This window comes from Aethalodelphis obliquidens, unplaced genomic scaffold, assembly GCF_003676395.1.
Source record: "Aethalodelphis obliquidens isolate GAN/ISIS:26980383/991018 unplaced genomic scaffold, ASM367639v1 scaffold51, whole genome shotgun sequence".
Classification (NCBI taxonomy): Eukaryota; Metazoa; Chordata; class Mammalia; order Artiodactyla; family Delphinidae; genus Aethalodelphis; species Aethalodelphis obliquidens.
The window spans coordinates 10,379,115-10,394,801 of NW_020837995.1; the positions used below are offsets into that span (position 1 = coordinate 10,379,115).

At 37.4% G+C, this 15,687-nt stretch overlaps 1 protein-coding gene across 4 annotated transcripts in view; it reads right to left on the bottom strand.

Annotated features, from left to right (window-relative positions):
- The window catches only part of TTBK2 (tau tubulin kinase 2), a 145,782-nt gene that overhangs the window by 21,226 nt on the left and 108,869 nt on the right, over positions 1 to 15,687 (bottom strand). For all 4 annotated transcript variants that reach the window (XM_027084066.1, XM_027084067.1, XM_027084068.1 and 1 more), the window contains 3 exons: positions 12,353 to 12,510; positions 4,262 to 4,478; positions 883 to 1,094 (listed from right to left, as the gene is read on the bottom strand). In XM_027084066.1, the coding sequence (XP_026939867.1) occupies positions 883 to 1,094; positions 4,262 to 4,478; positions 12,353 to 12,510 (587 nt within the window). The remainder of the gene's footprint in view (positions 1 to 882; positions 1,095 to 4,261; positions 4,479 to 12,352; positions 12,511 to 15,687) is intronic.

A 15,687-nucleotide genomic window follows, 5' to 3' on the forward strand; every position in this document is an offset into this window, starting at 1 on the left:
AATGAAGAATATGAAGAATACACAGCTATGAAGTACTGTTTAAAATGGAAGCTAGATTGGACAAGGCCAGAAGTGGCTGAATTATCTTCAGACACAGTAACTATTATGTTAGTTAAATACATGGTCCTTCTAACTTTGTATTTCTTTGCCAATAGTAGCCACTGGGGACGTACAATTGAAGGATGTGACTATTATTAAAGACACTCAGGTCTTAATATTACTAAAGCCTTCTATAATTCATAAATATATCCCAAGTTCTTTTTAAAGTTTCAGTCTTTTGTTATCAAAATTGGAGATAAGGGGCCTTAGAACTGTGAACTACAAACAGTCGTTACCTATGTATAGCTCTCTAAAGTTCCACCTTTCCTTCTTTCTAGGTAGAATGATAAATATTCATGTCTCTTTTTCCTACAGCATTTACTCATAGAAGGTCTTCATTAAATTGAATTCAGCTGCCTATCACTTGTACATAAATTACTTTTTCCTCTACTTCATGTACTCTTCCTTCTTCTTGCCTAATACCATATTTTTCATGCCCTCTCTTATAATGCATCTTCTCCATTCCAATAAAAGAGATCATCTTCCAAACAAAATCACTTCAAAATGTTCATTTAATTCATACCTAGTCTTATGAAGTTTCCAGCTCCCATAGCCAAAGGCTATATGTTATAGAACTTGTAATAGTATCAGAAGGCAAGTCACATTAAGAATGAGGATGTTAACTAAAAACATGGATAAAGATGATGACAGCTTAATCAAATCAGTGCTAGAAAAATGCAAAAACTCCTTATCTGAAAAACTTTACATAATAGAAAGTAATGTTATTAATAGTGTTTTAGTTGCTTTAAAAAAAAAAAAAGAAAAAGAAAAACTATTTTATACCAAGTCTCAAGAAACTTGTCAGTATCTGGCTTTGGCTCCAGCACCAAACGTTTTTCCAGCTCAAAGCTGTGGATGGAACGTAACTTTCGCACCAATGGAACATCTCTGTCTGGCTGAGTAATCTCTGAGCGGACACGAATTGGTGAACCGAGGCTTGGAGCATTCAGAATACCATTTGCTTGACCATGGCTGTTCTCCTCTTCAGTAGCAGCCTAGCAAAACATAAAAGGAAACCATGAAAAACATTCTAGTCACTATAAACGATAGGAATCATTGAAGTCTTTCAAAATAATATAAGCAAATGATTGGGATTTTGTTTCAGAAGATCAGGATATTTTGGCTACTGTAATTCATTACATACTTGTCTATTAACCCTTTATTAAATAAGTTTTCTAAATTTATTCTCAGTTTCAGTATTTTTAGTGTTTTATATTTTGGTGCAAAGATAAACAGACTGAAAACGTTTAACAACCTTGGCTTTTTGTATTATGTCTAACTAAATGCTTGCAGGACCTTATTCCACTAAACCAAAATTAAACCTGGAGAGGACATTCTCTTTGAGACATAAGTGGTCTCACAAGAGGTAGGAGAGGTCGCCAAGCCTGAATACTCCCTGTCTCAGTTCCTCTCTAAAACCCAACCAAACAACAACAATAAGAAAACTAGAGCTAGAACAATAAGCAGCTGGGTAGAGCAGGAGGAGGCTGAGAATGAGGCAGCCCAGAGGGGTGGAGGTGCCTAAGGACAGAGGATACAGTAGCACGATTACCAGGGAAATTAAGCTTTACACCAGCAGTAGGGAGAGAGAGGAAGTCTGAATGTCTATTCTGATTAAAGACCCTCAAGAATGCCCAGTTGGTCTTAAACTGGGGGTGCTCTCTGGCTACCAGGAGAAGCAGAAGACAATCTTCTCCAAAGAAAGGTTTCCCCAACCCCCAAGTTAGGCCTACAGGACTCCTACGAATTATTAATTAATGAGTAAAACACTAAAGGTAGTCAAACATATAAGAAGGCATGCCACCATGACCAAGAGTCAGCAGAAATGATAATAATAATTTTAAAAAATGTTTGTAACTCCCAAAGACTTCAGGTATCAAACTTGTTCAGATACAGCATATAGAACAGCTATGCATAAAATGTTTAAATATATAAAGGTCAACAAAGGATTACTTGGAATTAACTGATGAATTTAATATAAATATTCAATTAAGTTGTTAAACAGCAAATTAGCCATAAAAGGCCAAAGTTATTAATTCATGAATAAGAAGACACGGCAAAAGAAATTACCTAGAATGAAGCACAGCAAGATAAGAAGAAAAATATAAAAAATGATATTAAGAGATGACAGAATAAAAAGATTTAATATATGTTAATTGGTGTCCCTGAGAGAACAGAAAGAATGAAGAGGTGACAATATTTAGGTAGAGAACAGCTGTGCATTTCCCAGAACTGATTAAAAAAAGAGATATGTGTATGCCTAGACATGTCATAGTTAAAGTGCAGAAGACCAAAGACAAGGAGAAAAGCTAAAAAGTAGCTGGGGGAATGGTCATCTACCAAAAGAAAGAAAGAAAAAACAGTAGACTTCTGAACACTAATAACTGAAGACAGAAGAAAAATAACTGTCAATCAAAAACTTTGAAGGGAGCAGAAACTATTTTTAAAGAATAAGGCTGGGGGCTTCCCTGGTGGCACAGTGGTTGAGAGTCCGCCTGCTGATGCAGGGGACACGGGTTCGTGCCCCGGTCTGGGAAGATCCCACATGCCGCAGAGCAGCTGGGCCTGTGAGCCATGGCCGCTGAGCCTGCGCGTCCGGAGCCTGTGCTCCGCAACGGGAGAGGCCACAACAGTGAGAGGCCCACGTACTGCAAAAAAAAAAAAAAAAGAATAAGGCTGAAATAAATACATTTACAGCTAGGTAAAAATTGAAAGAGTCCTCTATCAGAAGACCTCAACCAAAGAAACTTCTAAAGGGAATATTTCAGGAAGAAAAACGATTGAGTCGGGGACTTCCAAAATTGCAAGGAAATGGTAAACATCTATGAAAATTCCATATAAACATTACTTGTATAAAAGAATACCACTAATAATCTAATTTACATAATTTTTTAAAAGGAAGAAATTAAAAAATAGAAAAGAATTAAATGTAGATTAAATAGTGATAACGTGAAAGAAAACTAAAGTAATTAAGACCTATGTCAAGTGCCACTTCACTCTGTCACATACACAAACACCCATATAGGCGGACAACTGAGAATGTCACTAGAGAATTTTTACTAAGAACAGTTTGCTCCTGGTGTTTACTATAAAGGCAGCCAGAGGTGACATTACAAAAATCTGACACTGACTTCCTGACTACTTTTCACTACTTATTCCTGATTACTATTAGTCCAGATAGTGCTAACCAACAACCAGACCACAGGGCAGCATACCACATCTATGCAGAGAATGTTCCTGCAAATGACTCCCATTACTGAAAGTATATACTGTTAATTTTTTAAAACTATATAGTTTAAAAATATAGTATATATTGTCCAAAGATAGGCCAAGCTCCTCAGACATTGTCACAGAAGATTCTTTTCAAGATACATTTCCCATTCACAAAGCAGGACTAGCCAAGTTTCTATCAATCATGTTAACACATATGAGCCGGGAGTCTCATTTGACACCTATAAATTTAACCTCCTTCCCAACTAAATAATTATAAAAACACAGGAAGTACCCAAAACTAACTGATTTGTAATTCATTGCCCCTCCATCCCATTAATCATCATCTTCCATGAAAATGGAAATGACAGGAAACAGTAAGATCAAAGAGAAATTTGGGGATAATCTACCCAAAGACTAATGAAATCATTTAATTCAGAAGTCTATATTTCTCCCCATACTTACAAGTGGACCTGTTTACAATCCTAATGAAGAAAAAATCATGTTATTCAACATCCACTTTGTCAGCTCATGACCAGTTTGATGCTTTCCACTTCTAACCCTCATTTCCCTGCCTCCATTTGAGATAGTTTTCAGAATGAACACTCAGCTCCATTGGTCTACACTATGGAAGGAAGGTCCTTCTACTTGGAAGGACCATTAACTTCTGTTCTATATATGTCTCTTCTTTTAGACTCCGTGTCTGATTATTTTTTTAAAACTACCTTCATCTTTTCCACAAAATACAAGATGAAGATTAATTTTTGGTGTCCATACCTGAGCATTACGAGCAAAATTAGACAAAAATATTGCAATTACAAATATATAAATAACTAGCAATACAATGTTCTACTTCTCATTCAAAATTGAGAATCATGATACTTTGCTACACCAGTAGGAGAAAAATAATAAGACATTGAGAGAGATCACTTCCTATGCAAGAAATACACACCTTACAAATCCCAAGCTTTATCTTATTCCTGTTGGTATCCATCTCTTCCCAGACATCCTTCTCCTGGGGACGAGGGTGTCCCAGAGATCCAGGCAATTTATCTGGTGACACACCAACAGGGATGCCATTCTCTCCATCACTAAGCTGTTCATCTGGAAACACCTCATCTGTATTTTCTCGAAGCAAGTCTCCTGGGATGGGAGTGGCATTGGCAATTCTGAAAATGAGGAATGAAAATAAGGCAGAACTTAAAAACACCAGAATCAAAAATTACTATGGGGGCTTCCCTGGTGGCGCAGTGGTTGAGAGTCCGCCTGCTAATGCAGGGGACACGGGTTCGTGCCCCGGTCCGGGAAGATCCCACATGCTGCGGAGCGGCTCGTCCCATGAGCCATGGCCACTGAGCCTGTGCGTCTGGAGCCTGTGCTCCGCAACGGGAGAGGCCACAACAGCGAGAGGCCCACGTATCGCAAAAAAAAAAAACAACAAAAAACAAATTATTATGGGACTATCCTACATTTTGTTTCTGGATTTAAATGATGAAGTCTATACATAATTAAGAAAGTAAAACAAAACAAAAAACCTCAGAAACTTAGGGCATGCCAATTCTACAAACTAAAAATGCATTTTTTTTGGGCCGCACTGTGTGGCATGCGGGATCTTAGTTCCCCAACCTGGGACTGAACCCGTGCCCCCTGCACTGGGAGCACAGTCTTAACCACTAGACCACCAGGGAAGTCCCTAAAACTGCATTTTTGTTTTGTTTTTAATTTTATTTTTTTAACATCTTTATTGGAGTATAATTGCTTTACAATGGTGTGTTAGTTTCTGCTTTATAACAAGGTGAATCAGTTATACATATACATATATCCCCATATCTCCTCTCTCTTGCGTCTCCCTCCCACCCTCCCTATCCCACCCCTCTAGGTGGTCACAGAGCACCGAGCTGATCTCCCTGTGCTATGTGGCTGCTTCCCACTAGCTATCTAGTTTTAAAACTGCATTTTGATCAACAGAATTTTCAAGCTGATTTAAAAATACAAATTCTGATATAACTCCCTAATTTAACAATTACTTTAAAAGTTAGAAACCTTTCATTTATTTTGCAAGGATTCTTTGTGAATTTTAATATTTTCTATTCTTTACCCATTTTTCTTAGAGAATAACAAAAACTATAAACAGAAAAATGTTAAGTGTCATAATGATATAAGCAGGTATCAGATCAATCAGTTTTGTTTTATTTTTTAACTAGTGTGCAATATGCATTTGCTTTTTCATTTACAGACTTTTTACTAAGTACCTACTACATGTAAGGCCCTAGGGACATAAAAAGAAGAAAGGAAATTCTTGCCCTCTAGGGGAAACTAGAAATTCTGCAGTTAGACAGTTCATATGGTCCTGTATGAACTGATTATCAACAAATAGAAAATATTAATTGGCACTTGTCTATATGTTCTTTCAAAGCAATTTCATGTCCTATTTACATAGTTGGTCACCTCTCCCTTAGACTTCTGGCCCATGAGGGGCTTTTCTAGTTCTCAGCTATCACTCACTAAGTGATCAGGCCCCTGCTGGCTCTAATGTTCTGTAACTAGTATGTTCTACTCTACATACTAGTTGTTGGTTTTTTTAAAAAAAATATTGCTGACTGAACACAACATTCAGCACACAGTGAAACCTTTCTTAGTGTTATCTGCACTGTCTAAAAGCAGAAAAAAACGCCTTCAGATTATACTGACACATACAATTATTATGAGTGGGAAAATAGACAACTTCTCAGTGTACCACTCTAAGGGCAATGGTTACACCCTGGCCCAGGTGTCATAAATATGTCATGATTTAGAACCTGCTGCATAAAAAAATTAAATTAAATTAAATTAAATTAAAAAAAAAAGAACATGATTTTTCAGGGACTTGTTCCACCTGATGTGATGACCTTCACTACCACCACTCTCAATGTTAAACTGGAAAAGCACTGATAATGGCTCCCAGGGAAAAACCGTACAGCCTTGTAAAGTACTCCCTGTAGTTCTGACACTGGGATACAGTGGAAAGGTAGTTTGACCCAAAATAGTTCAAATGAAAGGATTTATTATAAAAGTAATTAAAGTTCAGAAATAGACTACTTAAAAGATATATTTTTCAGATATAAGTTCAATATAATTTGTTTATTGACATAAGGAATTATAATGGACACTAACCTACATGTGCTATGTGGTAATCCAAATGTTTACTGAAAGAATTCCCTCTATTCCTGAGAAAAGGGAATGGCAAAGGAGGAATATTTGAATTCAGGAAGCTCAACCTACTAGCTCCACATTTTTTCCCCCATTTTAATCACTCAATGTTCTTCCAAATCCTTTTTTCCCTAGCCTAGCTACGATTCTGCTTCTTTCCAACTACCCCAATTCCTTGGCATTTCCTCCTTCCACCTCTCAGGAAACAAACCACACCTCCACCTATGAAACTGCCTCTATTTTTACTCTATCCTAGTTCCCCCTTATATCGTGTGCTTCAGTGTAAGAGCACACACTTCAAGGAATGTTTCCATCTTATCCACACAGGCTACCTCCCACATGACTCAGGTTCCTGTCAGCATTTATTCCACCAGTTTTATTCCTTGCTTAATTATTATTTTCTTCCTTCTCCTGTAACTCTGATCCAAATCTGGAGTTTGAGATATGGAAAGAAAGCATTCTTGCCCAAGACAATTATATTATGTTCAGGAATAAGTATGATAAGAAAGATATATGTGAGAGTATTATTAGCACATGGCCTGTGTTTGTAGGCAAGGTATAAATTACAGAAGCAGATTAAGGGAAAAAATTAAGAAGATATATGGAAAAACTGGACAGATGTCAAGAGAAGTAATAAGATTGGACACCCTTTTCATATGCCCATCCCCATAATCTAAGGTAGGGGTCGGCAAATTAGGGCCTGTGAGCCACATCTGGCCTGTTCACCTATTTTTGTAAATACTGTGTATGACACACAGGCATGCTCATTCATTTACATACTGCCTATGTCTGCTTTAGCACTACAGTGGCAGCAGTAGTGGTGACAGACAGCAGAGCCCACAAATATTTATCTGGCTCTTAGTGAACGATAAGGCTTGCTGGCTCCTGATCTAAAGCATCCTCTTACCTTTTCCTGAACTTACTTTCTCCCTCTATTAAGAACTAAGAGTTGTAGGACATAAATTATCATTTTTTCTCTTTAACACGGATTCTCTAGGGCTTTCCAGGTATTCTACCATATCATCTGCAAAAAGAGGTAACTCAGAGGTCAGCAAACTTTTTCTAAAGGCTCAGAGAGTAAATGGTAGGCTTGTGGGCCTAATACTTTGCAGGCAAGATGGATGCTAAAATTAGTAGGCAAATGTATGAAAAAACAAGTTCATTCGAATAGTCTCAAAGTATCTTCTCACAAGATAATTATTACTTACAAAGGGAAAAATCGTAACTTTATATAAAGTGGAAAACCTAACACAACCTTAACCAGATTACCAACATTAATATAATCAGTAATAAGACATCTTGACATTATATATCTCCTTATTCAATGCCATCGATTTTCCTCTTATCTTGGCTTTAAATGTATACCACAGATTCTTTTTTTTTTTAAGAACTTTTAAAAATAATTAATTAATTAATTTATTTTTGGCTGTGTTGGGTGTTCGTTGCTGTGCGTGGTGCAATGGGGGTTACTAGTTGTGGCGAGTGGGGGCTACTCTTTGTAGCAGTGCACGGGCTTCTCACTGCGGTGCCTTCTTTTGTTGCTGAGCACCGGCTCTAGGTGCATGGGCTTCAGTAGTTGTGGCACATGGGCTCAGTAGTTGTGGCTCGCGAGCTCTAGAGTGCAGGCTCGGGAGTTGCGGCGCACGGGCTTAGTTGCTCCGTGACATGTGGGATCTACCCGGACCAGGGATCAAGCCCATATCCCCTGCAATGGCAGGTGGATTCTTAACCACTGCGCCACCAGGGAAGTTCCTATACCACAGATTCTGATATGTAGTGTTTTAATTATCATTATTTTTCCTATAGCTTCACTTTGTATTTTCCCTTTCACCCAAGAGTAGTTTAATTGGAGGTTTTTAAGTTTCCTGGTGGAAGGGCCTTTGACATTTTTGTTTTTGTTAGCAATTTCTAGTTCTATTACAGTGTGATCAGACAGTGTAATATTTCTGCTTTACAAAACAACTTATATGTTTTCTTGGTGACCTGATAACTGATCAATTTTTGTGAATGTCTCAGGGGTACTTGAGCAGAAGGTGTAACCTCTATCATCAGGGTGTAGATGTTGAAAAATATGCCTAAGATCTACCTTATTGATTGTGTTGTTTGTCTTCTATTTCTTATTCTTTGTTCACTTGAATTCAGTCTTGAACTGAGTTGTATATTAAAATCTCCAATTACTAGTGTGTTTGTCTCCTTTAATCTCTCATAGTTGTTGCTTCCTAAAGATGACTGTTGTGATTCTGGTGACTAAATATTAATAAATACTATGTCCCACTTGTGAACTGTGAAACTTAACATTAAAAAGTACCCTTCCATCTCTATAACTTTTAAAGCTTTATTTTGGCTTGAATTCTACATTGTCTGATATCAGGATTGTTATTCTCTTCTGATTGTTTCCATTTTTCTGGTTTATCTTTGTCCATCCCTTTCTGAAACATGTTTTTTTAGGTATATCTCTTGTATACAGCATATGTATACAGCTATATAAACCAAACTAAAAATCTTTTTCTTTTAATAGATGTCCCCATTCATATTTATTGCTATGACTGATATGTTTGGTATTAACTCTGTCATAGTATTTTATAATTATGGGTATTTTGTTATATTTGCTATATTTCTTTCTCTACAAGATGAGTATTCTTTGTACTTTAATTTATAAACTTTTAAGAATATATATTTTAGAAGGTTTGCCTTTTTGCTCTAATGGTCACCTTTGGACATTTACCTTTTTAAATGCTCTTAGTCCTGTTTCCTTATTTAACCTTTTGCTATTGAGTTTCTCAGTTTTAACTGGTATTGTTTTGTTTTTCTTCTTCAGGGACTCTAACAATATGAATGCTATTCCTTCTCGGCTTTCCATTGGCACTACTTTCTCTCCAGCCCTTTTAAATGATTTCTTTATTTTCATTCTCTTGGGGCTTTTTTCCCCCTGACCTTATTCAATGCCCTTTATTAAACTTTCATTTGTGTCTACTGTCCTTTGCGCACCTTGTGATTTATTCAATTGTGAGATATCTTTTTCTTCCATTTCTTTCCTGAGTTCAACAAACTATCATTTCATTGTTTCCTCCATCTTTTCCTTTTCTTTCTTCTCTCCCTCCCCACACCACACTCACTCTATTTCTTAGTTTTCAAATTTCTGATCCAAGGTGGTTATCCATATCTTCAATGCATGAACATATTCAGTTCCATCTGGGGTTCTGTCTTATAATTTTCTTCTTCATAGTTGTTTATTCCTGACAGGAAATTTCCTTAGTAAATATGTATTAGATTTTCTTGAGTTTTTGAAATAACACTTTATGGATATTTAAAATATTTTTCTTGTTCATTTTTGTGGCATTGGAATGTTTTACAGGATTCACAGATTAACTGGTGCCCTCCTCTGTCAGTATAGCAAAGTCCAAACACTTTAGTGGATTTTTATTTGGTCAGAGGAGATATTGTGCATCTTCTGATTTTATAGTTCTCTTTTCTTATAGGTAATTAAATTTTATTTCTCCTTTTTCCCCTCTGTAATTATTCATTTATTGTCTTTCAGCTCCAAATTCATCCTTATTGACTATTCTGTGAAAGTGGATCTGTGCCCTTTAACTCTTTTCCTTTGCCAGCTGGCATGGGAGTTTTGTCAGTAGAGGGCACTGGAGAGACCCTGCGGGAGGAAAGGGTTTTGCTTTGGGTTCCACTGTGCAGCTTGTCAAGCTTCTCCAGCATGTGTGGCTTTCCCCGTGCCTGTCTCCTGCAGTACACAGACAGCAGCAACCAATATCTTCCCAGAGCAATGCCTACTACCCGTAAGTTTTGTAGCAGAGTGTCTCTAGTAAGACACTTCCAGTAAATCGTTTTCTCTGGCACTCCGGAGGGCAGATTTCCATCAAGTTCCAGAGGGCAGATATTTCAGCAAATTCTACCAGTATGGCATTAGAGCAACTTCCCTGCCATCCAATGAGTGAGGACATACACTCACCAACAAGGTCAGTACTCAGCCCTGGGGTGGGGACTGAGGGAGCTTTTCCTTGGATGCTTAATTCAGCCCTAGGAGTAGGAGCTGCACTTTATATTTGCTATTCTTGTATTCTTTACCGTTCTCTCTACTTTTTCAATCCCACATTATTCCAATTTTGTGTTACAGGTAATAATTCTTTGTATCATCTTTCCCTTTTCAAATTACTATGTAGTTTCTCTCTCCTGATTGGACCCAAACAGATATGTGCTTTTTTCCTTCACCATTCAACTGACAAAGGGTATTTCTCCCTTTTTGTCTTTTTTCTTCCTCAGAAGCTACATGTTTTGAATCATGAATATTTTTATCTCCCTGTAGTTTATTATCTGATCTACCTGGATACTTTTTAGTATTTTCATTCTTCGGATGGATTTAGTCTTTCTGATGTTCGTTTTAAATCAACCTTAAGTCCCAGGGCTAACTTTCCTCTTCCCACAGTTTTTATTGATCTGCCTTCAGTAAGCTTCGTGGCAGGGCTGGGTGAGGCAGGAGCATAAGAGATATTACATAAAGCCTTGGGGTTTTGCTTTTTTCTCTTTTTACTTACAGTTAGTTTGATTTGGGCATCCTTTGTCTTCAAATTATGCTGAGGACATAGCTTTTATGTAGTTTTATTTTTCCTTTCTTATTATTCTATCTTATTTTAGGAAAAAACTTTGGGATATGGGAACTTAAAATCTATTCATTGACTTCAGCTACCCTGAAGTGCTATCACCTGGATTTTTGCAAATGTGAGATTTATTTCTAACAACAATCAAAGGAGAAGGAGGACAAAAGCATTTAAGCAAGAATCAAAATTTCCACATAGGCTCCAGCTCTGTCACTAATCTTTATCTAAAGTTGGATGATTCACTCAGTTAGAATTATTTCCTCATTTGTAAAATGGGGTGGCTGGAATAGTGCAGTGAGTCCCAAACTAAGATAAGCATGAGAAACATCTGATGCATATGGACTTCTGTGCCATACCCCTAGACATTCTGATTCAGTAGGTCTGGGGTGAGTCCTACAAATGGGTATTTTAAACAAACATCTGTGGTGATTCTACTATAGCTAGTCAAGGTCTCACATTTAAGAATTCTTAGACTAACTAATCAGGGATATCATCTCCAGTTATATGAGTCCATGTAAGCTTTTCTGATTCAATAAGCTCTAGTGATCTCATCTCAATGTAAAAACAAAGCAATGGATTAGTGATAAAGTGTTCCAATTAGCTCATTGTATGATGATTTTTCCCTATTTACTTTTTCTTTTAAACCAACTAGAGCAGGTAAAAAAAGGGGGGGGGTCAGAAAAAAAGACAACCCCCCCCGAAATAGAAAAACAACAAACAAAAGCAACTGTATTTAATGTATATACAGGAAAAAAAAATCAAAAAACAAACAAAAAACCCCCCAAGAAGATGGAAATACACTAACCTCTTCCTAATACACCTCGAAAATTAATCACTTTCATAAGAGGAGTAGCTACACGTTTTGTTCCCACTAAACTTAAGCACAGTGTAGTCAGAAATAATTGTGGCTTGTTCTTGTTCCGGGGTCCCATCTATTCTTTAGTAGTAAATGCAACAAATGCCCCTTCTCATTTTGGAGAAAATCTACTGTACATCTGACATTAACGAGTAACACAAGCTCTAAGCTGCCATTTCACAGTATAATCTTTAAGTACTTTCTAAGAAAAGTAAATCCAAACAAAGGCATATATAAGAGCAATGTTAATTCAAGGAAACCCATAGGCATCCCTATGTCTTAGCATTTGGTCATCTGAGGGAACCTGGATGGCATAAAAGACATTTCTGCTAATATTGATACAACACATCTAGGAAAGACACTGATGAACCACCTGTTTAGGACATACCCGATTGCCGCAGGGGTCAAGCGGGTGTGCAGCTGAGGAGTGGTAGAAGTAGTGATGGTGGTGAGGGAGCCATCAGTTCCAGTCTTCTCCCAGTCGAAAGGGTCACTCTCAATTACTCCAAAGGTCTTGATGCTGTTGTCAAACACGGATGCAAGAAGCTAAACCACGAAAGGAAAAAACTAGAGTAAGCCAACAGTAAACATAATCACTTATTCTATAAGAGACAGCACCTCAGACTCTTAAATTAGTTTAGTAGTATGACTTTTTTAAAAAGTCTGATGATACAAATAGGGGAATTTGAATAAGGATTATATATGGATGATGATATTCAATTAATATTGATTTTTCTCAGTTGAGATACTGGTTTTTAGTTATGTAGGATAATGTATTTTTTCTTGGAAGATAAATAATGAAGCGTCATACTTAAAACCTACTTCCTGATGGTTTGGCAAAAGGAAATGTGTATTGTATGTGTATGTGTGCATTCAGTTTCAACCATGTGATCACTTTTTTGTGTGTGTCAAAAAGGGGCATATATGGTTCAACTTAAATAAGTGACCGGGTTAACAGGTGGTATATCTAGGTTAAGAGGCATATAAAAGTTCATTATGCTGCCTTAGAACTTTTTTGTGGGTTTGAAAAATTCTTAAACTGTGTGTGTGTGTGTACATGAATTATCAGAAAGAAATCTGCTCTATTATTTTATTTATATTATATATTATTCCATTTTTGTCTTTAAATTCCAAAAGTCTAATGTAATATTGAGAAAAATCTCATAAAGACCTTCCTTTATCTTTGACAGTATGCAACATTTTCAATTTTATGATTAAAATTGGATTAATATCTCATCATTTCTCTTACTCTGTTAGTATCCTATCCTCAGAGATTCATCTTGTACATTTCCTGCCCCAGACCTGAAATCAGCACTTCTTCACTGGAGGATTTTTTACAAAGGTCTGTTTTAAGCTTTAAAGAGATTACTCTGGCTAAGAAGTGGAGAACAGATGCCATAAATAGGAGGGGGATGAGGGTGCTAGGAAGAGATGACCATTTAGCAGGCTACTGTCAACTGAGCCAGCATGGTAACAGTGGAGGTGATAAGAAGTGGTAGGATTTGGACATAATTTGTAGAGCCAACAGAACTTACTGAGAGATTAGATGAAAGCTGTGAAAGTAAAGAAAGAATAAAAGAGTAATTTATATTTCTGTCCCAAGCCACTGGGTAAATGGTGGTGCCATTTACTGAGATGGAAAGCAGTGAATGTGAGGATTGGGATATTGAAAGTTTTATGGTGTTTAGGGAGGAATAGCGAATATAGATACAAATTTGAGAGTCATCAGCATATTGATATTAATGGGTATTATTTAAAGCCATATGACTAGATGATATCATGTAAGGAGAGTGGGTAACGAGGGCTAAGGCTTAGGGCACTCCAACATTTAGATGGAAAGAAGAGATGGACTCAGCAGAAAAACAAAACAAAACAAGGAGTGGCCAGTGAGGGAGGAAACAGGTGTGTGGTGTTCTAGATACCAAGTGAAGAAACCACCTCAACAAGGAGATGGTCAAATGCTATCAATTATAAACTTATAGTTATTTTTGATTATTTGATTTCACCCAGACTGTAAGCTCCACGAGGCTGGTACGTGTCTGATCTTGCTCATCACTGTATCTAACCAATGCCTTATGTCTAAGAATGCCATATTGTGATTTATATGAAATAAATATTTGGTCATTTAGAGGATCAAAAATACATTTCTCATATATATTTGGTCTTTGTCCACAGTTCCTGACTCACAGCTCCCAAAACCCTTGAAATTTTCTGAGAGATAAGATCAGTGGGAGCATTTTTTGTTATAGTATTTGATCTCTACTCCTCAGTTCCTGAAATCACTTCAGAGCCATAAAGGTGAAATGGGTGTCTTGTTATTCATAACAAACCCCTTTCTACCACAACTGGGTTTATGTTAATAAGGTGACTTTTGGAAAGCACCTAAGGATGGAGGCTGGTCACCAGAGGAACCAACCATGTGATTAGAGGGTTGGAACTTTCAGTCCTACACCCCTGGCCTCCAGGGGAGGGAAGAGGGGTTGGAGGTTGAATCAATTACCAGTGGTCAATGATTTATCAATCATCCCTATATAATGAAGCCTCCATAAAAACCCAAAAGGATGGGATTCAGAGACCTTCCAGGTTGGTGAACATGTGGAGGTACTGAGAGTGGTGCCCTTGGAGAGGGCATGGAAGCTCCACACACACCCTTTCCTCATACCTTGTTACATGCAGTTCTTCCATCTGGCTGCTTGAGTTATATCCTTTGTAATTAACTGGTAATCTAGGGGGAAAACTGGCTTCCCAAGGCCTATGAGCCACTCTAGCAAGTTAATCAAACCCAAGGACGGGGTCATGGCAACCTCCAATTTATAGCCAGTCAGTCAGAAGTACACATGACAACTAGGACTTGTAATTGGTATCTAAAGTGGAAGGTAGTCTTGTGGGAATGAGTCCTTAACCTGTGAAATCTGATGCTATTTATCTCTGGGTAGATGGTGTCAGAATTGAGTTAAATTTTAGGAATCCAGCTGGCGTCAGAGAATTGCTTGGTGGTGTGGGAAAAAAATATTGGAATTGTGGGTGCAGAACCCTTAAATAGTACTCTAAAAAGTTCGAGAATAAATGTTTATTTGTACTAATACTTGCTGAAAGATTCACAAGAACCTACCTTTTGTTTAAGTCCCCCCCCCAAAAAAAATAATAGATGTAGAAAAGGAAACTAAAAAGCTAAAAGTAATTGGGAAAGGCATAGTTATAAAACCTTGGAATTTTTATTTTGGTCCTATTTTTGTTGACATAAGTTATCGATGTTACAGCTTAAATCTTCCCAAATTGTCAGAGGTAGAGGGCTTTAGAAAACACAAAGGATGAAAGGAAGATGGACTGAAACCCTGCACATGAGGATTGAAACCCTGCACCTGAGAACTGAAACAGCAGACCTTGGACCTCTTTCTAACTCTGGAAATTGAGGTTCTCATAGGTTCCCACAGAGTGACATGTTTCTTTCCTGAAAGGTGGAGTCCCTATCCACGAGGCAGCATCTGCTCTGTTGTGTGGAGTACTCAGACAGCTACTGCTAAATGCTCTGCCTGTACTGCGTGGCAATAGACATGGTCCTAAACAGTTTTTATTGTCAGATGATGGAATTCTTTTCTTACATTTATCATAGTATTGTATGTCTTAGAAAATGTAGCATATGCCATTGGTCCAAAAATAAGAAACAGTTTGTTACTATGATGCTGATAACTTGAGACCAGCAGCAGGAAGCAGAAGGATGGA